We start from the raw sequence: 26,464 nt of genomic DNA, 5'->3' as shown, positions 1-26,464 counted from the left end.
CCTTTGAATTGTGGCGTTGGCGAAGAATATTGAATATACCATGGACTGCCAAAAGAATGAACAAATCTGTCTTGGAACAAGTGCGGCCAGAATGCTTCTTAGAAACAAGGATGGCGAGACTGTGTCTTAAATACTTCGGACATGTTGTCAGGAGGGAGCAGTCCCTGGGGAAGGACATCATGCTTGGCAGAGTTTGGAGTCAGCAGAAAAGAGGGAGACCCTCAACGAGGTAAATTGATACAGTGGCTGCAACAATGAGCTGAAGCATAACAACGATTGTGAGGATGGCGCAGGACTGGTCAGTGTTTTATTCTGTTGTACGTAGAGTCGCTATGAGTCGGAACCGACTCGACGGCACCTAACAACAACAACATGTCCATTATATAAAAATAGTATAAATATAATTTTAAAGCTCCTAAAATATTCCTTATTTTCCTGGGATTAATGATAATATATTTTTATGTGTGTTTTAGGCTTAATCCTTCATTAATACTTGGGAAAACTGAAGCTCATAAAGGGAAGGTTAAGTGATTTGCTCAAGTCATACCAGTCATTTTTAGGAAAACCAGATCGAGAATTCTGTTTATTTTTCTTACTTTAGTCACTATGCAAATGAAAATAACCTGAGTGAAATTTTTCAAACAAAATAGATTTCTTCTTAAGTAATTTTTTTTTTTTTTGGTGCTAATGTACATAATTTTTTTTTTTTTCCCCAATTTGCAATTGTTCATTACTGGCATATAGCAAGGAGCCCTGGTGGCACAACTGGTTAAGTGCTTGGGTGCTAACCAAAAGGCTGGCAGTTCAAAGCCACCGCGCAGCTCTGTAGGAGAAAGACTTGGTGATCTACTTCCATAAGGTCTGTAACAAGAAAATCCTATGGGGCAGTTCCACCCTGACACATGGGGTCTCTGTGAGTCGAAATTGACTCAGTGATACCCAAAAACAATATTTTGGAAACCCTGGTGGTGTAGTGGTTAAGTGCTATGGCTGCTAACCAAAGGGTTGGTTGTTCAAATCCACCAGACGCTCCTTGGAAACTGTACGGGGCAGTTCTACTCTGTGCCATAGGGTCGCTATGAGTCGGAATGGACAGCAATGGGTACTGGGCATATAGGAAAACGGTTGACTTTTGTTCATTAACCTTGTATCCTGGTGCTTTACGATAGTCACTCCTTGGTTCTGGGAATTTTTTTGTCAATTCTTCCAGATTTTTACATAGACAATCATGTCATCTGCAAACAAAGACATTTTTGTTTCTTCCTTCCCAACCTATACACTTTTTATTTCCTTTTCTTATTTTATTGCATTAGCTAGGACTTCCAGTACAATGTTGAATTGGAGTGGTGCAAGTAGATATCCTTGCTTTGTTCTCAATCTTAGAATCATCTAGTTTGTCAGATTAATGTCAGCTGCGGGCTTTTTGTAGGTATTCGTAGTCAAGTTGAAGAAGTGCTCCTCTACTCCTAGTTGGCTGAAAGTTTTTATCCTGAATGAGTGTTGGATCTTGTCAAATGCTGCCTCTTCGTCCATCCATGTTATGATATGAGTTTTCTTCTTTAGCCTTTTGATGTGATGGATTACCTTAATTGATGTTCAAAGTTTGACCCAGGCTTACATTCCTGAAATTATTCTTGCTTGGTTATGGTGTATAATTATTTTTTACATTGTTGGATTCAATTTGCCAATATTTTGTTGAAGATTTTTACATCTGTGTTTGTGAGAGATATTGGTATGTAGTTTTCCTTTCTTGTAAAGTTTTTATCTGGCTTTGGAATTAGGGTAATGCTGATCTATACAATGAGTTAGGAAGTGTTGCCTCTGGTTCTGTTTGCCTGGGAAGGGGTGGGGGATTAGGCAAGTAGGAAACCAAGGCTTTCCTACCATTTTTTTAGTCACCTTTTTCTTAATTCAGTATTCACTTGGTTGCTGTAAACTTTTGACTGGTTTCCAGACTTCCGATGAAGTTGGTTCTGCCAGTTTCTACTTGTTGCTTGAGGCTTCTGTGAGAGGATGGGAACATGGATTTGCTTACATAGCCATCTTGCTGATAGTACCTCTCCAGTAGTCTTATTTTTGAAGGGTGAATTCTATTCTGTCATCCTCTGTTATCCAAATGAGATGATATATGTAAAATTCCTGATATACAGTAAGTACTCAGAGTAAGTCTTAGCTCTTTCTTCTGTGTTTCATTCTCCCAAAGGCATGTTTCCTATCCCTTTTTCTCTCTAGTCACCCATCGTGTTTAAGTTGTAGGTACCTCCTGCCTCTAAGCTCTTATTCTAGAGAAAAACAAAGATCAGTTTTGATTATAATAAATGATACTTGCTGCCGACAGCCACATCCAGCAGTTGCTTGTTTTTATAAAAGGAGCTAGTAAGATTGCATTCACAGAAACAACGAAGGAACTCTCCACTCTTGGTTTGGCTCGTAATGTGAATTGTATCATTTCATGGCATCACTGTGTATATTTGCAGGAATTCTAGATCATTATTTATAAAAGCTTAGTCTGCCACTTAGGAATGGGAGACTTGGGATGGAATCCATCATTCCATTTAGATTTTTCTGTTTTTTATAGAAAATTGGCTGTGTTGGTATGATTTAGGAAAACACGTTTGCAGCTGGCATTAGATCCCCAGCAGCTAAGTAGCTATAGCCCCCTCTTGTGACAGTAAAGTGGCTTCATTAGCAATTACCATTTCAGACTTAACTGTTCATTAATCTGGTCCTGATGAGCATATTAGGTAGCAAGATTTAAAAAGATATTTCAAAAAGTTATATCCAGAGTTTTCAGGACAAGCCGTTAGTTCAATTTAGAATTCAGTATTGGTAGACATCCCTCTAATAATCTCTTTTTAAACTGGGAGATGATATAACCTAACTCAGAAGCTATCACTATTTGGTGTTAATAGATGGAGTTGATTAAGATTGTCATATCATCCTAGAAGGATTTTCTCAATGGGTTAACCGAAAACAAAAGGAAATTTATCAGATCCTTGCAGATATCTCTTTGTATCCTAGTTCAGTTTTTTTGTTTTTGTTTTTGCCATTCTTAACTGTTCCCTGAAAGGAAAACTAAAATAGTCCTACCTTACAATCCAGCAGTCCCACTCCTTGGAATATATCCTAGAGAAATAAGAGCCTTTACACGAACAGATATATGCACACCCATGTTTACTGCAGCACTGTTTACAATAGCAAAAACATGGAAGCAACCAAAGTGCCCATCAACGGATGAATGGATAAATAAATTATGGTATATTCACACAATGGAATACTATGCATCGATAAAGAACAGTGAGGAATCTGTGCAACATTTCATAACATGGAGGAACCTGGAAGGCAATATGCTGAGTGAAATTAGTCAGTTGCAAAAGGACAAATATTGTATAAGACCACTAGTATAAGAACTTGAGAAATAGTTTAAACTGAGAAGAAGACATTCTTTTGTTGTTACGGGGAGGGGGAAGGAGGGAGGGAGGGAGAGGGACGTTCACTAATTAGACAGTAGATAAGAACTACTCTAGGTGAAGGGAAAGACAGCACACAATACAGGGGAGGTCAGCACAATTGGACTAAACCAAAAGCAAAGAAGTTTCCTGAATAAACTGAATGCTTCGAAGGCCAGCGTAGCAGGGGCAGGGGTCTGGGAACCATGGTTTCAGGGGACATCTCTGTCAATTGGCATAATAAAATCTGTTAACAAAACATTCTGCATCCCACTTTGAAGAGTAGTGTCTGGGGTCTTAAACGCTAGCAAACAGCCATCTAAGATGCATCAATTGGTCTCAACCCACCTGGATCAAAGGAGAATGAAGAACACCAAGGACACAAGGTGATTACTAGCCCAAGAGACAGAAAGGGCCACATGAACCAGCAACTACATCATCCTGAGACCAGAAGACCTAGATGGTGCCCGGCTACAACCGATGACTGCCCTGACAGGGAACACAGCAGAGAACCCCTGAGGGAACAGGAGAGCAGTGGGATGCAGACCCCAAATTCTCATAAGACCAGACTTAATGGTCTGCCTGAGACTGGAAGGACCCCGGTGGTCATGGCCCCCAGACCTTCTGTTGCCCCAGAACAGGAACCACTCCCGAAGCCAATTCTTCAGACATGGATTGGGCTGGACAGTGGGTTGGAGAGGGATTCTGGTGAGGAGTGAGCTTCTTGGATCAGGTGGACACTTGAGACTGTGTTGGCATCTCCTGCCTGGAGGGGAGAAGAAAGGGTAGAGGGGGTTAGAAGCTGGTGAAAAGGACACAAAAAGAGAGTAGAGGGAGAGAGCAGGCTGTCTTGTTAGGGGGAGAGTAATTGGGAGTATGTAGCAAGGTATATATGGGTTTTTGTGTGAGAGACTGACTTGATTTGTAAACTTTCACTTAAAGCATAATAAAAATTATTTTTTTTTAAATGACAAAATAAAGTAGCCCTTGAAAAGGAAAAGTCTGCTCCATAAATTTTAGAAAGCCAGCTTAATGCATACTTAGCCTGTACTATAAAGTTACCTAACTTTGTTCTAAGTATCTCACTATATACCACAGAAGTAAGGGCAAGACCTTTATCCCCAAGAAGATTTAATTAGAGTGAAAAAAAAAATGAATTTTAAACTACAAGGACCCTTAGAGATAATGGAATCCAATATTTCCCAGTAACAGCATGAGGACCATTTGGGGAACTTTTTTAAAAATACAGGTTCCCAGACCCTCCTTCAAGAACCATGTGTCTCAAACGTGAATGCCGTAAGAATTCAGAAGTGATAAGGAGATGCAGTTTTGTGAAGGAAACTGGGACTTAATTTATGTATTAAAAGTGTACAATTAATAACATTTAGTATGTTCACAGAGTTGTGCATCTATCACCACAATCAATTTTAGAACATTTTCATTACCTCAGAAAGTAACCCTTATCCTCTTAATCATCACACCCCTAGCATCCCAGCTCTTTGAATCTACTTTTTGTCTATATGTTGTCATTGTTGTTGGGTACCATCAAGTCAGTTTTGACTCTTAGTGACCCTCTGTATAACAGAACAAAACACTGCCCAGTTCTGTACCATCACTACAATTGTTGCTGTGTTTGAGCCCAGTCTATCTTGAGGGTCTTCCCCTTTTTTGCTAATGCTCTACTTTACCAAGCATGATGTCCTTCTCCAGGGACTGGTCCCTCCTGATAAAATGTCCAACGTAAGGGAGACAAAGTGCCATCCTCTCTTTTAAGGAACATTCTGGCTGTACTTCTGCCCAGACTTGTTTGGTCTTCTGGCACCCATGCTATGTTCAGTATTCTTCATCAACACTGTAATTCAAAGGCATCCATTCTTTTTCAGTCTTTCTTAAGTATTGTCCAGCTTTCGCATATATATGAGGCAATTAAAAATACCATGGCTTGGGTCAGGTGCACCTTAGTCCTCAAAGTGACACCTTTGCTTTTTAATACTTCAAAGAGGTCTTAGCACAGTGGTTAAGCGTTCAGCTGCTAACCAGAAGGTCGGCAGTTTAAATCTACCAGCCACTCCGAAACAGGTTGGTTGGGTGATTGGGTGGGTGGTTGGTTGGTTGGGTGGGTGGGTGGGTGGGTGGTTGGTTTGGTTGGTTTTGGAACTGATTTGCCCAGTGCAATACATCGTCTGATACCTTGACTGCTGCTTCCATGGGCGTTGACTGTACATCCAAGTAAAATGAAATCCTTGACAGCTTCAATATGTTCTCCATTAATCAAGGTGTTGCTTATTGGTCCCGTTGTGAGAATTTTTTTCCTTTATGTTGAAGTATGATCCATACTGAAGGCTTTAATCTTTGATCTTCCATCAGTAAGTACTTCAGGTCCTCTTCACTTCCAGCAAGCAAGGTTGTATCATCTGCATATTGCAGGTTGTTAATGACTCTCCCTCCAGTCCTGATGCTGTATTCTTCATATAGTCCAGCTTCTTGGATTATTTGCTCAGTGTACTGGTTGGATAAGTATGGTGAAAGCATACAACCTTGACACACACCTTACCTGACTTTAAACCACACATTATCCCCTTGTTCTGTTCAAACAACTGCCTCTTGATCTATGTTATCCATAATTGTGTTATGATGCACACAGTCAAATGCCTTTGCATAGTCAATAAAATACATGTAAATATCTTCCTGATGGTCTCTGCTTTCAGCCAAGATCTATCTGACATCAGCAGTGATATCCCTTGTTCCACATCGTCTTCCGAATCCAGCTTGAATTTCTGGCAGTTCTACGTCGGTGTACTGCTGCAACCGTTTTGGAGTTATCTTTAGCAAAATTTTACTTGTGTGTAATATTAATGATATTGTTTGATAATTTCTACATTCTGTCAGGTCACCTTTCTTTGGAATGGGCACATATATCCATCTCTTCCAGATGGTTGGCCAGGTAGCTGTCTTTCAAATTTCTTGGCATAAACAAGTGTTTTCAGTGTTGCATCCATTTGTTGAAACTTCCCAATTGGGATTCCATCAATTCCTGGAGCCTTGTTTTTCACCAGTGCTTTTGGTGCATCTTGGACTTCTTCCTTCAATACTGTCAGCTCTTGATCTTATGCTGCCTCCTGAAATGGTTGAACGTCAACCAATTCATTTTGGTACAATGACTCCGTGTATTCCTTCCATCTTTTTTTGATACTTCCTGCATCATTCAATATTTTGCCCATAGAGTCCTTCAGAATTACAACTCAGGGCCTGAATTTTTTCTTCAGCCTTTCAGCTTGAGAAATGTTGGGCGTGTTCTTCCCTCTTGATTTTCTAACTCCAGGACTTTGCACATTTCATTATAATATTTTACTTTGTCTCCTTGAGCTGCTCTTTGAAATCTTCTGTACATCTCTTTTATTTCATCATTCCTTCCATTCACTTTAGCTACTCTCTGTTCAAGAATAAGTTTCAGGGTCTCTTCCATGTTTTATGCTTATTGGCCATTCATATATCATCTTTGGAAAAATGTCTGTTAAATACTTGGCCTGTTTTTTATTTCGCTTGTCTTTTTATTACTGATTTGTAAGAGTACAAGTCACTTACTAGATATATGACTTGCACAGATTTTCTTCCATTCTGTGGATTGTCTTCTCACTTTCTAGGTGTTATCCTTTGAAGCAGACAGGTTTTTAATTTTAATGAATTCCAGTTTACTAATTTTCTTTTTTATCACTTGTATTAAAATTAAAGTGTTTTACAAAAGAAATCATCTCTTAACCCAAAGTCACAAAAATTTACTCCTGTTTTCTTGTAAGAATTTTATGCTTTTAGGCCTTACATTTAGGTATACAATCCACCTTGACTTGTATATGTTGTAAGTCCAAATTTTTTCTTTTGTTTGGGGCTGTCCAATTATCCTAGCAGTATTTGTGGAAAAGACTGTTCTTTCACCATTGAATTGCTTTGACCTTTTTGTCCAAAATCAGTTGACCATAAATGTTAGAGTTTATTTCTAGACTCTCAGTTCTTTGCAATTGATATTTATGTTTATTTTTATGCCAATATCACACTGTCTTGATTGCGTACCTTTGTAGTAAATTTTGAAATCAGGAAGTGTGATTTCTCCACCTTTGTTCTTTTTTATCAAGATTTATTTGAAATTTTTTATATGGTGTGAGTCTTACTGTGCTAAATGCTTTATAACCATTATCTCATTTAATCCATTCACCTACCCTGTGACAGACCAGGCACTGTTATTGAGAAAGCTAAGACTTAGAAATATTAAGTAACTTGTCCAGGCTTACACAGCTAGTAAGTGGCATAGTTAACATTTGAATGCAGGTAGTGACTGGTTCCAGAGTTTATAATTTTAACCAGTTTACTCTACCTTTAAGGTACTTACATACCTTTTGATTCTAAAAACTGGACTATTGTTTTAGATGCAATGCTAGCTGTAGGTTAACATGTATGTCTTATATTACATACTTAATAAGGAAAACAGTTAGGGCTGGTAAAGTTTCTGTTGTCATTGTTTATGTTAGTTACAGTTGAGTCAAGTCTGCTCATGGAGAGCTCATGTACAACAGAACAAAACGTTGCCTGGTCCTGGGCCATCTTCACAGTCATTGGTATGCTCGAGTCCGTTTTTAAGTGGCTTCCAAACTACAGAGCTCATCTTTCGTCACTATAACACAGTATTATGTTTTGATCTTAAGGTTTTCATTGGCTAATTTTCCAAAGCAGGTCACCAGGCCTTTCTTCCTAGTCTTATCTCCAGCTACACTCCTTAGATATTCTTTCCTTTTGCATTTTACTAACCATTTCCCCCAGTTCCTCCACTTTCCTCCTGGTGCTTATCTTAGGTATTTACCCTTATATCACCTATCTTCTTGTCTTTTACTTGCCAAAATCGCATTTATTCTTTCAGATCATATTCAAGGTCTAAAATGCACACTTCTTCAATAAAAATTTCCTTAATTCTCCCCTAACCCAAAACCCTTTGCCATCAAGCTGATTCCAACTCGTAGCGACCCTGTAGGACAGAGTAGAACTGTCCCATATGATTTCCAAGGAGCGCCGGTGGATTTGAACTGCCAAACTTTTGGTTAGCAGCTGTGGCTGTTAACCGCTACACCACCAGAGCTCTCCCCTAGTTGAAATTAATTCACTTTTCTTTTTGCTTTCTTAAAGCTCAGGATCTCTTAAAACTTTTAAGGCATTATAATATATTCTCGATATTTGCATACATGTTTTTTCCTCCATTGGACTGTAAGCTTCTTATTGTCTAGGACCACGCATTGTTCATCTTCTGTGCCTTGTAGAGCCTCACAGAGTCTTTTATATAAACTATATGAGAGAAAGAAGTAACTGCCTAAATTCCTAAAGTACAATACACTCAATTCTCACTTATCAACATGGTTTGGCTCCAAAGACATTTTGAAAATCAGGTGGTGATGTGAAAATCAGCATTATGCAAAAATGGAGGTGGACCACATTAGATCAGAAAATGGAAGACAACAGAAATCCTCAACAAAATTCTAGCCAATAGAATTCAACACCATATCAAAAAAAGTAATTCACCACCGTCCAAGTGGGATTTATACCAGGTATGCAGGGATGGTTCAACATTAGGAAAACAATCAATGTAATCCATCACATAAATAAAACAAAAAACAAGAACTGCATAATCTTACCAATTGATGCAGAAAACGCATTTGACAAAGTCCAACACTGATTCGTGATAAAAACTCTCAGCAAAATAGGAATAGAAGGAAAATTCCTAAACATTACAAAGGGCATCACAAAGCCAACAGCCAACATCATCCTAAATGGAGAGACTGTGAAAGCATTCCCCTTGAGAATGGGAACCAGACAAGGGTGCTCTTTATCACCATTCTTATTCAATATTGTGCTGAAGGTCCTACCCAGAGCAGTTAGGCTAGATAAAGAAATAAAGAGCATCCACATTAGGAAAGAAGAAGTAAAAGTATCTCTATTTGCAGATGACATGATCTAATACACAGAAAACCCTAAAGAATCCTCAAAAAAACTGCTGCAACTAATAGAAGAGTTCAGCAGAGTATCAGGATACAAGATAAACATACAAAAATCAGTCGAATTCCTCTATACCAACAAAGAGAACATCAAAGAGGAAATCACCAAATCAATACCATTTACAGTAGCCCCCAGGAAGATAAAATACTTAGACATAAAACTAACCAGAGACATAAAAGACCTGTACAAAGAAAACTACAAGACACTAGTGCAAGACAGCAAAAGAGACCTACATAAGTGGAAAAACATAACCTTCTCATGGATAGGAAGACTCAACATTGTAAAAATGTCTGTTCTACCAGAAGGAATCTATAGATACAATGCAATCGCAATCCAAATACCAATGACATTTTTTAATGAGATGGAGAAACAAATCACCAACTTCATATGGAAAGTAAAGACGCCCTAGATAAGTAAAGCATTACTGAAAAAGAAGAAAGTGGGAGGCCTCACACTACCTGGTTTTAGAACATACTATACTGGCACAGTAGTCGAAACAGCCTGGTACTGGTACAACAACAGATACACAGACCAATGGAACAGAATTGCGAATCCAGACATAAAATCCATCTGCATATGAGCAGCTGATATTTTACAAAGGTCCAAAGTCAGTTAAATGGAGAGAAGACAGTCTCTTTAACAAATGGTGTTAGCATAACTGGATATCCATCAGCAAAAAAATGAAATAAGACCCCTGCCTCATACCATGTACAAAAATGAACTCAAAATAGATCAAAGACCTAAATATAAAAATCTAAAACGATAAAGATCATGGAAGAAAAAATAGGGACAAGACTAGGAGCCCTAATACATGGCATAAACAGTAAACAAAACATTATTAACAATGCACAAACACCAAAAAAGAAACTAGATAACTGGGAGCTCCTAAAAAGCAAACATCTGTGCTCATCCCAAGACTTAACCAAAAGAGTGAAAAGATTACCTGCAGACTGGGAAAGCTTTTGTCTATGACAGTTCCATTCAGCACCTGATCTCTAAAATCTACATGATACTGCAAAAACTCAACAACAAAAAGACAAATAACCCAGTTTTAAAAAATGGACAAAGGATATGAACAGGCACTTCACCATAGAAGACATTCAGGCAACTAACAGATACATGAAGAAAGGCTCATGATCATTAGCCACTAGAGAAATGCAAATCAAAACTACAGTGAGATACCATCTCACCCTAACAAGGCTGGCATTAATCCAAAAAACACAAAATAATAAATGTTGGGGAACTTGTGGAGAGACTGAAGTGCTTATACACTGCTGGTGGGAATGTAAATGCTACAACCACTTTGGAAATCGATTTGGCACTTCCTTAAAAAGCTGGAAATACAGCTACCGTACTGTCCAGGAGTTCTACTCCTTGGAATATATCCTAGAAAAAGAAAGCCTTCACACAAACAGATACATGCATACCCATGTTCGTTGCAGCACTGTTTATAATAGCAAAAAGATGGAAGCAACCAAGATGCCCATCAACAGATGAATGGATAAATAAATTATGATATATTCTCATAATGGAATACTATACAACGACTAAAAACAACGAGTCCATGAAACATCTCATAACTTGGGGGAATCTCAAAGGCATTATACCAAGTGAAATTAGTCACTTGCAAAAGGACAAATATTGTATGAGACCGCTGTTATAAGAGCTCTAGAAAAAGCTTAAACACAGAAGAAAGTATTCTTTGATAATTACGAATCTGGGGAGGAAGTAATGGGGGGGTATTCACTAATTAGATAGTAGACAAGAGCTATTTTAGGTGAAGGGAAAGACAACACACAATACAGGAGAGGTCAGCACAACTGGACTAAACCAAAAGCAATAAAGTTTCCTGCATACAACCTAATACTTCGAAGGCCAGAGTAGCAGGGACAGGGTTTAGGGACCATGGTTTCAGGGGACATCTAGGTCAGTTGCATAACAGAATATGTTAAGAAAATGTTCTGCATCCCACTTTGGTGAGAGGCATCTGGGGCCTTAAACGCTAGCAAGCGACCATCTAAGTTGCATCAATCGGCCTCAACCCATCTGGAGCAAAGGAGAATGAAGAACACCAAAGACGTGGCAAATAGGAGCCCAGGAGACAGAAGGGGCCACATAAACCAGAGACTACATCAGCCTGAGACGAGAAGAACTAGATAGTGCCCAGCTACCACTGATGACTGCCCTGATGGAACACAACAGGGAATCTCTGATGGAGCAGGAGAACACTGAGATACAGATCCCAAATTCTCATTAAAAGACCAGACTTAATGGTCTGTCTGAGACTGAAGGACCCTGGAGCTCATGGTCCTCGGACCATTATCTATAAGACAGATAATGATACTGGTGAGGAGTGAGGTTCTTGGATCAAGTAGACACATGAGACTATGTGGTCAACTCCTGTCTGGAGGCGAGATGAGAAGGAAGAGAGGGACAGGAGCTGGTGGAATGGATGCGGGGAATACAGGGTTGAGAGGAGGAACGTGCTGTCTCATTAGGGGGAGAGCAGCTAGGAGTACATAGCAAGGTGTGTATAACTTTATGAGAGACTGACTTGATTTGTAAACTTTCACTTAAAACACAATAATTTTTTTTTAATGGAAGATGACTACATCATTATATTACTGCCAAATTACATCCTTATGTAACTATCAAACCACTGAGAATTGTGGTCCAGCAAGGTGACACTTAACCATCACAGCCAGTTTCCTTGAAACTCAGTGTTCGTTATTGCCAGATAAGTCATTAATGCACAAAATAGTCAAATAGTAGATTTTTTGCTATTGTCGTAAATGCAGAATGTCACATGAGATAGTCGTTAAGTGAGGAGTAGTATATGTATCATTTAAACTCTCATTTGAAAAATTTTAAATACTGTGAGCAAAATCTGCCTTCTCACTTGCTAGCAAATACAGGGAATTATTATTTACATTTACCCAAGAAAGAATATTCCAGAAAGAAATGCCAGATTTTATCGTATACATGTACGTACATACATTCAAAGCAGTCTTTCTGTGATCAGTTTTTCTTACGTTATAGCTTACATTTTTACTATCACTGCATATTTACAGAGACCTTTTACTTAACCTTCTCGTTTGACTCATTTATAATGCACTTAAATGTGCATCTATGTCAAAGTGCTTAACTCTTACAGGTTCAAATCAGAACAGCATTTACAATATGGTCTATTATGTTCTCCACTAGGAAAATAGCAGTGTTTTAACTGCAAGACAGTTTTTCTTTGCCTTTCAGTATGTTTTTTTCTTACCTTTCTTGTGGTTATTTGGTGCTAACCACATTTATACTTGTTTCAACATTAATCAAAATAAGTTATTACCAAAGGAGATAAATTTTCGGTAAGTAATTACATAATGTTTTTCCAAAGGACATCTTATGTTTATTATCTATTTTATGAAGTGTTCACGATAATTTTTAGAAGATTGCAAGATAGTACAAAAACACTCTTATATGCCTTTCACCCAGATTCATCAGTTGTTGATATTTTGTCAGTCTTCTTTCTTTCCTTCCCTTCTTTCCTGCTCTCCTAAATACATACATAGAGACATATTTTTTTCCCAATTTATTTGAGAAAAAGTTATAAACATTTTGACGCTCCCTAAGGACAGGAACATTCTCTTCTATAAACACAAAACAAGTATTAAATTCAGATGTTTGACATCACTGCTGTCTAACATTAGTGGTCCAGGGGTAGCATTCTCACCTTCCATGGGGGGACTCAGGCTCAGTTCCCAAGCAGTGTACCTCATGCATTTGTCTCTCAGTTCTTCAGGTTGGTGTGTTGCTGTGATGTGGAACAGCTTACAGTAGAGCTTCCAGATTGAGATGGACTAGAAAGAAAAGCCTGGCAATCTACTTTTAGACAATCAGCCAATGAAAACCCAAAGGATTACAGTGGTCTTTCAACTGATAATGGGGGTGGCACAGGACCAGGCGCGAGTCACCAAGAGTCAAGGCCAACTCGATAGCAGCTAACAACAACAGCGCAATCTAACGTACACTTCCTCTTCAAATTTCACTAATTCTCTCAGAAACGTGCTTTATGGCAGTCGTTTCACACTGATTCAGAGTACCGTCTGTGATCATGCATTGCATGTAGTTATCACATCTCTAATCTCTCTTAATTTTCAGCCATTCTTCAGTCTTTCCTTGTTTTTCCTGACATTGACATTTTTGGAGTACAGAGTATTTGTTTTGTAGAAGGCCATTAATCTCAAGTGTGGGTGACGTTTCCTGATGAATAGACTCTTAAGCTGCACATTTTTGGCAGGAATACCACAGATGTTACATTGTTTTCTTCTCGGCGAATCACAGCAGGAAACACTGTTATCACTGCATCACTGGTAATGTTAACATAGATCATTTGATCTCTGGGACATCCCCTACATTTCTCCGTTGTAAGATTTAGTTTCCCATCTGCATAATAATAAGTAATATTTGAAGATATACTTTGAAATTATATAAATACCCTGGTTTTTGTCACTAGTTTTTAACATCTGTTAATGATTCTTATCTGAAACAGGAATGACTATAATGGTGGCAAAACAGTGATTTTCTAACTCTGTCACTTTCTACGTCTATAAATTGGCATTCTGGTATAAGAAAAAGCTTTCTCTTTGTTTCTGTTTATTATAAGTATGAACTCACAGATTCTTATTCAGTTATAATCCATTACTGTCATTACTCATTTTTTTACTCAGATTGTCCCAGATTTGGCTAGTGGCAGCCCCTTCCAGTTTGGTCCAACTTTTTAACACTTCCTTATTTTCTGGCACACTTTTCAAAAAATAAAATAAAATTATCACTGATGGATGGATATTTTGGATGGGGATATATAAAAAAGCAAATGTAGCAAAATAGTAATTATAGAATCTAGCTATCGGGTTTATGGATGTTTGTTGTATAATGTTTTAAAAGTTATCTATTTTTGAAAGTATCCACAATAAAATGTTGGCGGGAAATCAGGACTAGGGATGCTAAAATTGAAAACAAACAGAAATAATGAACCTAACATTTAAATGAGCCACATCACTATAATGGGGGAATAACTAAGACAAGTGCCTTTTGTACTCAGTACTTTGTCTCTGTACCCTGAGACTAAAAACAAATAGAAATACAAACAAATCTTGAACTCTTCTGAGGTTTTCATTTAGGTTTGGTTTTCATAGTGTGATAGGTGAAGCTATTCTGAAACTATTTTGTGAGTCTTACAGGGTTGGGGTTGAAGAAATTGAATAAATATATTGATGCTTTTGTGAGCCAAGTTTCTCTCCTTGGAAGAAGGATGATAACAAATAGAGCATGGGGGAAGATAAGACTAACTGTATGCCATCAGGTTAGAATTATAGGTATAAATTTACATACCGGCAGTTGCTCGAGCAGAACAAGGGGATACTGCGCAGTTTAAAATCAGGAAAGTTGTGCATCAGGGTTGTATCTTTTCACTATATTTTTATTCAATCTGTATGCTGAGCAAATAATCCAAGAAGTTGGACTATATGAAGAAAAACGTGACATCAGGATTGGAGGATGACCAGAGCCCCTTGGAGAAATGGCTAGTTCGGGATTGGATCAGGGAGAGCACAAGATGAGCCTGAATCTTCTTGTCCATACCAATTTTATTGCAAGTTAGAATGGAGGTGATTTTGACTGAAATGAGGAATAGCCTAATTAATGTGTACTCTGATTCTCTGATATACAGTATGCTAAGTTTCTCTTCCTCCTGAATCCTGTAAGGATTCCTGTAGGAATTGTAAGAACAGTACTTCATTTCTTAAAGATTATCAAGAAATACAGATAATTTTTTTTTCCAACAATTCCTACAACATGTAATTCTTTGCTTTTTAATGCATAGTATTTAATACCTGAATAAGTGTTCATTAACATGGGTAGTAAAATTTGTGCCTAAATGGTATTATAAGAAATACCCCTTTTGATCTGTTAGCTCTTCAATTTTTATATTTAGAAATTTCCAGTTGATTTTCCATATTTAATCTTTTTTCTCTTTTGTGAAGTCACCTCTCCTTGACTTTGTTTTGATGTTTTCAGTAGTTGTGCTTTAGTTAATGTAAGAAAGATTATAAGATCAGAATTTTAGTAGCCGTCTATTAGCTGGTAATATATACAGGTTGCTAGGAAGGGGCTTTCATATGCTTTTTGAATTTCTACTGTAGTGTGGAAACTGTCTTTATCTCAGAGTGTTAAAATTTTTAAATACATTTTTTAATATGTGGGATCATTTTCAAGTTGTTTCCTCACCCATTTACTAAAATCATTGTCTAGCTAAGAATTCGAACTGCCAACCTTTTGGTTAGCAGCCAAACTCTTAACTAGTGCACCTCCAGGGCTCCCAGTCAATTAGTTTGGGAGCTTATTTTAACAGTCATTTCTATAACCAGCAAACAAAAAAGAAATTGTTTTACATGTTGCTGTAAAAAATATATAAAATAAGCATAGCACACTTACAAAAATACCTTGTAGGGGGAGGCGCAGACAAACGTAGAAGGCATGTGTTATTTGTGTAGAAATATGGTATTGAATAAATAAATAAATGATCCACTAGAAAGATCCAGGCCTGAAAGTTAAGAACTTCAGGTTCTACAAATAACATACCTCTTGGGCCTCAATTTTCTCATCTGCAAAATGTGTATTAATACACCCATACTTACGACAAGATACAATAGATCTCAGCAAACCCATAACAAGTGAAGAGATTGAGTCAGTAATCAAAAATTAAAGTCCTGGACCAGGTGGCTTCACTGGGAATTCTCCTAAACATTTACCAAGAAATGATTGCAATCCTTCTTAAACTTTTCCAAAAAAAAAAAATAGAAAAGGAAGAAACACTTCCTAACTCATTCTATAAGGCTAGCATTACTTTGATACCAAAGCCAGACAAAGGTACCACAAGAAAAGAAAGCCATAGACCACCACCCATTATGAATATAGAAGCAAAGATCATTAACAGAATACTAACAGCCAAATTCAAAAACATATTAAAATGTTTGTATACATGATCAAGTGCTATTTATCCCAGGAATGCAAGGATGATTCAACGTTAGAATATCAATCAATGTAATATACCACATTGATAGAACAAAGGAAAGGAATCAAATGATCATCTCAGTTGACACAGAGAAGGCATTTGACAAAATCCAGCACCCTTTCATGATTAAAGAAACATTCAACAAGGTAGGAATAGAAGGGAAATTTCTTGACCTGACAAAAGGCATTTATGAAAACCCACAGCCAACATCATACTCAGTGGAGAAAGACTGAGACCTTTCTCCTAAAGATCAGGAATGAAGATAAGGATACCCACTGTCATCACTACTGTTCGATATTGTACTGTATGTTCTAGCCAGAGCAGTTAGGCAAAAAAAAGAAAAATTATCCAAAATGGGAAGGAGTAAGTAAAACTATCACCTCTTGCAGAGTAGGTAACATGATCCTATATATATATAGAAGAGCCCAAAGACTCTACAAGAAAACTACTAGAGCTAATAAATGAATTCAGCAAAGTGGCAAGATATGAGGTCAACATACAAAAATCAGTCAAGTTTTTATACATCAGCAGTGAGCAGTACGAAAAGGGAGCTAAGCTAATAATTCCATTTACAATAGCATGTGAAAGAATAAAATACCTAGGAATAAATTTACCAAGATAGTGAAAGACTTACACACTGAAAACTTAATAAAACATTACTTGAGGAAATTAAAGAAGACCTAAATAAATAGGACTTTCCATGCTCATGGATTGGAAGAATTAATATTGTTAAGACATCAGTGCTATGTAAGACAATTTATAGATTCAACACGATCTCCATCAAATTTCAAAACCTTTGCAAAAATGGAAAAGCCAATCCTCAATTTTATATGAACAGCAAGGAGCCCTGAAAAGCTAAAGCAATCTTGAAAAAGAACAAACAGTTCTTTTTCATGCTTTCTGATCTCAAAACAGATTACAAAGCTGCAGTAATGAAAATAGTGTGGTATTGGTATAATGATAGACATGTAGACCGATTGAATAGAATTAAGAGTCCAGAAATAAACTCATACATCTATGGTAAGTTGATTTGTAACAAGGCTGTTAAGTCCATCCAGTGGGGAAGGAATAGTCTCTTTAATAAATGGTCCTAGGCACCTGGATTTCTACAAGGAGTGAACCTGGACCCATAACTCACACCATATATAAAAGCTAACTAAAAATGGATCAAAGACTTAAATATAAGACCTAAAATCATAAAACTCTTTAAAGAAAACATAGGGGTAATGCTTCAGGACCTAGTTTTGAACAGTGAATTCTTAGATGTGACACCAAAAGCATGAGCAACAAAAGACAATAGAGGAACGAAACGTCATCAGAATTAAAAACTTTTGTTCATTAAAGCACTTTATCAAAAAAAAAAAAGACTTAACAAAGTGACAGCCTACAAATTGGAAGAAAGTTTGGAGGAACCATATATCTGATAAGAGTGTAATATCTAGAATATGTAAAGAACTCCTACAACCTAATTACAAAATGAGCAAAGGACTTGAATAGACATTTCACCAAAAGAGAAATACATATGGTCAACAAGCACATGAAAAGATATTTTAGTGTCATTAGTGAAATGTTAATCCAAATCACAATGAGGTATCACTTTACTCCCCACTAAGATGGCTATGATTAAAAAAAAAAAAAAAACTGAAAACAACATGTGTTGGCTAGGTTGTGGAACTCTAATCTGCTGGTGGGACTGTAAAATGGTACAGCTGCTGTAGAACACAGCTTGGCGGTTTCTCAAAAAGTTAAACATAGAATACCATATTATGACCCAACAATTCCACTCTTAGGTATATACTCAAAGAAATGAAAGCAGAAGTGCAGATACTTACATGCCAGTCTTCATTGCAACACTTCACAGTAGCTAAAACATGAAAACAAACTAAATGTCTATCTTCAGATGAATGGATAAATGTGGTATATACTTAGTGGAGCCTTGGTGGCACAGTGGTTAAGAGCACAAGGCTGCTAACCAAAGAGTTGGCGGTTCAAATCCACCAGCTGCTCCTTGGAAACCCTATGAGGCAGTTCCACTCTGTCCTGTAGGGTCCCTTTGAGTCGGAGTCTACTGATGGCAACAGGTTTGGTTTGGATAAATATAGTAGAATATTACTCAGCCATAAAGAGAAATTAAGTCTTGACACGTGATACAACATGAATGAATCTTGAAAACATTGTGCTGAGAGAAATATGTCAGACACAGAAGCACAAATATTTTATGATCCCATTTAAACAGGAAATATCTAGACTAGGCAAGTATGTAGAGACCCAAGTTCATTAGGGGTTACCAGGGACAGCAGGAGGGAGGGGAGAAGGGGGAGTCAATGCTTAGAGGACACTGAGCTTCTGTTGAAGGTAGTGGAGAGATTTGGAAATGAATAAAGGTGATGGTTCCACAACATAGTAATTATTGTCACTGAATTGTGCATGTGAAGAACGTTCAAATGGTAAATGTTTTGCTGCAAATATATTTTCCATGATTAAAAAAAGGAAAGATACAGTAGACTACATCTACCTTTTAAAAGGCAGTATTTTATAATTTGAAGCAGAGAAAAGAAAAATATCAGCCTCACTTTTATTAACTGGAACTTGAAACCAAAATAAATCAGTTGTCTAAAAGTGGCTCTCCTGAGGCCCTTTTTCTCATTTCCTTTTCTTTTTTTTTTTTTTTTTCCTCTCTCTCTCCGTTTTTTCTTTCTTTTATATATCTGTGAAATCTCTAGAGGTTTATCTCATACCTAACATTAGGAAACACATCAGTAAGGTGAGTAGAAGAGGTAAACTTGACCTAAAGGGCATCTAGAATAAAGAAAGAATAATGAATAATGTAGTTGATAGAAGTTGAACAAGAAACTTGAGTTTTAATCTTTAATCACTTTCTTACCAGTTACTAAAATTAAGGCAAGTCACTTAACCTCATAGAATATCTATTTCCAGATCTGTAAAATAGAGCTAATATTTTCTCTTATCTGCTTCACAAGATTAATATAAGTGATAATATGTGGAAATACTTCGCAAATTCTAAATCATTAACCAAATATAAGGTGATCTTTACGATCGTATCTGAAATTGGATTCATTCTGCAAAACTATTGGAGAAAGCTAAAGACCCTATTTCTTAGAAATAACTCCTAAAAGGCAATTCCAGAAATTAAGATTTTTTTTAATGTATGAAAGTATTTGGTATTCCCTCCCCCAAAAGAATTTTAAACTCCTTCCAAAAACATGTGTTTAAGGTTTCAGCCACTATTAAAACAAATACCCAGTATGGGGTGATCTGTTGTCTGTGTTTGGCCACAGGAAGAAATTTCGTTGCCTTTGATTGTTTCCCATTCTTTTCCTGATCCCAGCCCAAAGAGCCGATTGATCCAGTTAAAGAAAGAGAAGCTGGAGTACACTCCAGGAGAACATGAATATGGTTTATTTCCAGCTCCCATTCATGTTGGTGAGTATTCAGTATACATAGCATATTGCTGAGAATAAATGGTATTTCTTTGGTTTGGGTGAAATGTCTTTGTATTCTTATTGTTTCTACCTCTTCAATGGGGCCAACCTCTTTACTAAATGTTTAACGTACACACTGAAGAATCTTGGACAGTTTGCTACTGAAGACACAAAATGGCATAAATCTTATTCATTGAGGCTTAGGGTTCCAAGGCTATAAATCTTTACAGAAGTAGACTGCCACATCTTTCTCCTGCAGAGCAGCTGCTGGGTTTGAACTGCCAACCTTTTGGTTAGCAGCTGAGCACTTAACCACTATGCCACCAGGGCTCCTTTTCAAATTTTAAAAAATACTAAAAATGTCTGTAGCTTCTAATTCTCTAAGAAAATCTAACTGTTGAACAGTTCATTTTCAAGTATTTTACATGTTCAGAAGGAACGAGGTAGAATAATTGTCATTTGTGAATGTGTAATGATCAAAGATCAAAGAAAGAGGTTCCACTGCTTTTCCTGATTATCTTTGTGCTTGAAAATTGAGCAAGATTTATCTTTTCATTTTTAGAGAAAATGTTGTACATATATACAGTGGCTTTAAGATTTGGGTAGTAGTGTCTCCTAAGGAGCCCTGCTGGCACAGTGGTTAAGAGCTCAGCTGCTAATTGGAAATCGGCAGTTTGACTCTCCACAAGAAAGCTGTGACAGTCTGCTTCTATAAAGATTACAGCCTTGGAAACTATGGGCAAACTTGGAAACTACTGTCCTATAGTGTTGTTGAGTTGGAATTGACTGAACAGCAATAGGTTTATCTCCTAGGACCCTACTATTGAGCTTATCAAATAATAAAAGTTACCTAGAAATCATCCTAGATAACTTCCATGCTTTTACCCCCTTAACCACTTACTCTTCAAGTTCTGCTGTTTCCATTCCTGACATATATCCTTCTTCTCTCCAAATTCTGTTACCATGATTCAAGTCTATCCTGCCATTATCTTTTGCTCAGATTGCTGCAATAGCCTTCTAACATATGTGCCTGCTTCCATTCTTGCTCCTCTGCAGTCTATTCTCCACACAACAAAAAGAGACACTATTTTTTATCTTAAACTTACTTGGTCATGCCTAAAATCTTTCAGTGGCATAATGGTCAAGTAATAGTGCCTGAAGTCCTCTAACTTCAAGAAGAGGCAAGGGAATCACCATCAGCACAAAGCTGATTCCTCTGAGGTGGAGATCAGACATACCTCCACTCGCCAACCTTTTTACCAATTCTGACAACAGCCATCCCTCCCATGGCGTTTTCTACTTCTCTGCTGGGTTTGATAATTCATTGCAGTGAGGCCGCCCAGAACTCAAAGACCATACTTACAGTTATGTGGTTTATTAAGGAAGTAAGAGGGTACAACTTGGGATCAAGACCAGGAAGCATGTAGCAAAGTCTGGAAGGCTCCCCCAAAGTGGAGAGCACGTTCCTTCCTTCTTCAACGCAGGCCACCTCTCTCAACTCCTCTCAGCCAGGCAAGCAAGTTGGCCCTTCTTTTTAATGTGCACTCCCCTTAGCCTTGCAGGCGTCCCCTCATATCATTCAGGACAGATCCTCTGGGCCCCTCAGGACAGGCCTCATTTTGGCTGTGCATGCTCCCTATCAGCTGTGCAGACCTCTCTGCCTTTAGCCTCCCTGCTGTTGGCCTCAACACTGCTAACTGACCCAGCTCATATCCAGTGTAGCAGCTTTGTACAGCTCTCTTAGCTGCATTTCTAGCAGTAGGTTTCTGCCGACCATCGACTCTGCTGCAGAGCCCTTTCTCGGCCTCTTCCTGACTTCAGTGTTACAGCCCTTAACCTGTGTTACAGCTTTTCTAGGAGGTTTCTTGCCTCCTCTTTCTCTGCTGCTTCTCTCTTCTTGCCTCTCCTACCTTTTCTCCTTTTCTTCTGAAACCTCTGTGGGGCTGGTTACGCATATAAGCAAACTCCTTGTCGGTTTCAAGGCATGGCCCTCCCAGTAAGGCCACAAACTGACCAACCCCCTTGGTAGACCATAGTCACTTCATTTGTGTGGTTTATAGTATGTTGACCAATCCCTGCAAGGTGCATAAAATTGACCAATCACAGGGCAGGCTGTAGCCCAGAGCCAGACTATCAGGCAGTTAAATTTACAGCTTACCTAGGAAATGTCAGTCAGCCTGTACAAAAGTAACAAACCCCCTGGAGTAGAAAACCAGAGCAAAGGTAACTCCTTGGGGCTTGGAAATAATCTCTCAAGCTGTTTTGACTATAGAGTCAAGGCAAAAGACTACATAAAGGAACTCATTTCACCACAAGGGGCTTACCATCAAAGTATAATCCAAAGACCTTACCCGTGCCTTCTAAGAGTGATCTAATCCCTGCCTTCCCCATCTCTCACCATCTCTTACTCCCTTCATTCCTTTCTTTACTCTGTTGTATCATACTTACCTTCTTTCAGTTCCTAGAAATTTCCCACCAGATGATCGTTGTGTTTACTATGCCCTGCAGAGCTCTTCACATTTTTCACATGGTTGGTTTCTTATCCTTTAAGGGGGAACTTAATGTCAGTATCAACTTAAATATCATTTTCTTTTAGAAGATTTTCTTGACTTTTCCCCTGAAAAGAGGTTCCCTCCTTTTATTCTCTATCACAGCATCTTGTTTATTTCTTTCTATAGTCAGTAATTACTATATTTGTTTACTCATTTCTTACCTGTTTCCCCACTAGATTGTAAGCCCCAGGAGGGCAGGAATATTGTCTTTCTTATTCTTCTTTGATTTCCCAATGCCTGGTACATAATAGATGTTTAACAGATATCTGTTGTACAAATAAATGAAAAGAAGAAATTGGGATATATTGTTGAATGTAGATAAGAGTATTTTTCTCATGTTCAGTTTGTTTGGACTAACAAAATTGCTTAAAAGGGGTTGATTGAATACATAACTTGGAACCAAGGAAAACCATACTTGTGTGGTAGATTCTGCCCCTATGCCTTGCCCTTCAAGTATGACTCTCTTGACTGTGGTATGTTTCTATGCATTATGATTATCTAACCCCTTTTTTCCCCCTCAGAGATCCTTGCACCATCAATGTATTTAAAACTGCAGGCATAAACAAGTTCTGCAGTAAAAATTAGCCTGATTTAATTATTCTGTATGGGATGGCTAGAGAGTGGTTTAACTACAGAATGGAGTTACAAGGTTTAATTCTCAATGAGAGAACTTCACTAGTGCTTGTTAATGAAGGTAAAAGTTTCATGTTCTCTGGGCTTAGTGCCAAAATTCTTTTGAAAGAGCCTTTTGTTTTTACTAGTGAGGTCATAGCAATGAAAGCACATTCCCAGGAGATCTAGCTATTTCCTAAAACCTGCTAAGGATAAATAGTCTTTGAAAATAAGGACTCATTTAAAGGAAAGCATGACAATTTTGGTCTTAACTAGTGTTGTCCTAGATGGGAAATTGTCTGACCTAGATCTTAGAATGAAGTCCTAACTATTCAGGGGCATAAAGGGGCCCCTTAATTTCAGAGTGGATAAAAAGAAAAATGGATAAGCCAGTGTTTCTGTCTCATCTCTGGCATTAACAGTGGTTAAGAGATCCGGAATGGAAATCCTTTAATAAAGATTTTATCACTAGGTCCCCACTTCAGTCTCTCACTAATGCTACTTTGTACTCAGTGGCCTGCATGGTGAGTAAAAAGTACATCTTTTTTCCTGGGGTCAAGCCGTGCTTTTAAATCAAGCTGTGGCAGGATAAATTTTTATTTTTCCAGACCATGCTCTTTTGTTGTTTAATTAATATTTTATGATTAGGATAGAAAGGGAAGCCAGTCAGCTGTTTTGAACAGGCTGCTTCTAGTGTCATGTAAAGAAACAGCATGATTTCTTACATATCCATCTTTGCCATATTCGTTATGTGAGTGAAATAGTTATATGAATAAGGAAACAGTACATCTTACCATCAATGGAGTCACATTCAACAAATGAAAAATAGTATTTACTTTAAAAAATTTATTGAAATAGGTTCTTCATCTCATTAAAGAAATATATTTTAAATAAAATTTTACTTTTTATGATAAGTACTCATTTATCAAAATGTACATTATGCCCTCATATTTATGTTCAGTTGATTTTAAACAAGGGTACCAAGACAATTCAATGAGAAAAGAAGTCTTTCCAACAAAAGATACTGAGACAATTGTATTTATACACATACAAAAAGATAAATTGGACCCTTACTTCACAATATATTAAAAATATAACTCAGTGGGCAATATTATAACAGACCCAACTGAAATTAAAAGAGTCAGATTACTACGAAAAATTTTACCCTTAACAAATTTGAAAACCTAGAAGAAATGGATGAATTTCTAGAAACACACTACCTACCTAAACTAACACAAACAGAGGTAGAACAACTAAATAAATCCATAACAAAAGAAAGGATTGAAAAGGTAATCAAAAAACTACCAACAAAAAAAAAGCCCTGGCCTGGATGGCTTCACTGCAGAGAGTTCTACCAAACTTTCAAAGAAGAGTGATCATCACTACTGCTAAAGGTATTTCAGAGCATCAAAAAGGACGGAATACTCCCAAACTCATTCTATGAAGCCAGCATATCCCTGATACCAAAACCAGGTAAAGACACCACAAAAAAAAGAAAATTACAGACCTATATCCCTCATGAACTTAGATGCAAAAATCCTCAACAAAATTCTAGCCGATAGAATTCAACAACATATCAAAAAAAGAATTCACCATGACCAAGTGGGATTCATACCAGGTATGCAGAGATGGTTCAACATTAGGAAAACAATTAATGTAATTCATCATATAAATAAAACAAAAGACAAGAACCACATGATCTTATCAATTGATGCAGAAAAGGCATTTGACAAAGTTCAACACCCGTTCATGATAAAAACTCTCAGCAAAATAGGAATAGAAGGAAAATTCCTCAACATAATAAAGGGCATTTATACAAAGCTAAGGGCCACATCATCCTAAATGGAGAGAGTCTGAAAGCTTTCCCCTTGAGATCAGGAACCAGACAAGGATGCCCTTTATCACCAGTCTTATTCAGCATTGCGCTGGAGGTCCTAGCCAGAGCAGTTAGGTAGATAAAGAAATAAAGTACATCCAGATTAGTAAGGAACAGGTAAAAGTGTTTCTGTCTGCAGATGACATGATCTAATGCACAGAAAACCCTAAAGAATCCTGAAGAAAACTACTGAAACTAATAGAAGAGTTCAGCAGAGTATCAGGATACAAGATAAACATAAAAAAATCAGTTGGATTCCTCTACACCAACGAAAAGAACATCGAAGAGGAAATCACTAAATCAATACCATTTACAGTAGTCCCCAAGAAAATAAAATAGGAATAAATCTTACTGGAGACATAAAAGACCTTTACAAAGAAAACTACAAGACACTACTGCAGAAAACCAAAAGAGACCTGTATAACTGGAAAAACATACCTTGCTCATGGTTACAAAAACTCAACACTGTAAAAATGTCTATTCTACCAAAAGCAATCTATAGATACAATGCAATTCAAGTCCAGATTCCAGTGACATTTTTTAATGCAATGGAGAGACAAATCACCAACTTCATATGGAAAGGAAAGAGGCCCCAGATAAATAAAGCATTACTGAAAAAGAAGAACAAAATGGGAGGCCTCACTCTACCTGATTTTAGAACCTATTATACCACCACAGTAATTAAAACAGCCTGGTACTGGTACACCAACAGACACATAGACCAATGGAACAGAATTGAAAATCCAGACATAAATCCATCCACATATAAGCAGCTGATATTTGACAAAGGCCCAAAGTCAGGTAAATGAGGAAAAGACAGTCTCTTTAACAAAACAAGTGGTGCTGTGGCTGAGCTGGATATCCATCTGCAAAAAAAATGAAACGACCCGCACCTCACACCATGCACAAAAAAGGACTCAAAATGAATCAAAGGCCTAAATATAAAATCTAAAACGATAAAGATCATGGAAGAAAAAATAGGAACAATGCTGGGAGCCCTAATACATGCAATAAACAGTATATAAAACATTGCTAACAGTGTACAAACACAAGAGAAACTAGATAACTGGGAGCTCCTAAAAATCAAATACCTATACTCATCCAAAGACTTTGCCAAAAGAGTAAAAAGATTACCTACAGACTGGGAAAAAGTTCTTAGCTGTGACATTTCTGATCAGCATCTGATCTCTAAAATCTATATGATACTGCAAAAACTCAACTACAAAAAAACAACCCAATTTAAAAAGGGCAAAGGATACAAACAGGGACTTCACTAAAGAAGACATTCACGTAGCTAGCAGATGCGTGAGGAAATGCTCACGCTCATTAGCCATTAGAGAAATGCAAATCAAAACTACAATGAGATTTCATCTCACTCCAACAAGGCTGGCATTAATCCAAAAAACACAGAATAATAGATGTTGGAGAGGTTG

At 37.5% G+C, this 26,464-nt stretch overlaps 1 protein-coding gene across 6 annotated transcripts in view; it reads left to right on the top strand.

Moving 5' to 3' along the window:
* The window catches only part of ASH1L (ASH1 like histone lysine methyltransferase), a 251,868-nt gene that overhangs the window by 165,420 nt on the left and 59,984 nt on the right, over positions 1-26,464 (top strand). For all 6 annotated transcript variants that reach the window (XM_064282678.1, XM_064282676.1, XM_064282677.1 and 3 more), the window contains one exon: positions 19,898-19,992. In XM_064282678.1, coding sequence (XP_064138748.1) covers positions 19,898-19,992 — 95 coding nt within the window. The remainder of the gene's footprint in view (positions 1-19,897; positions 19,993-26,464) is intronic.

This window comes from Loxodonta africana, chromosome 3 (genome assembly GCF_030014295.1).
Source record: "Loxodonta africana isolate mLoxAfr1 chromosome 3, mLoxAfr1.hap2, whole genome shotgun sequence".
Lineage (NCBI taxonomy): Eukaryota > Metazoa > Chordata > Mammalia > Proboscidea > Elephantidae > Loxodonta > Loxodonta africana.
Note: the sequence above shows the minus strand (reverse complement) of the source record. Positions and strands in the feature narration are given on the sequence as shown.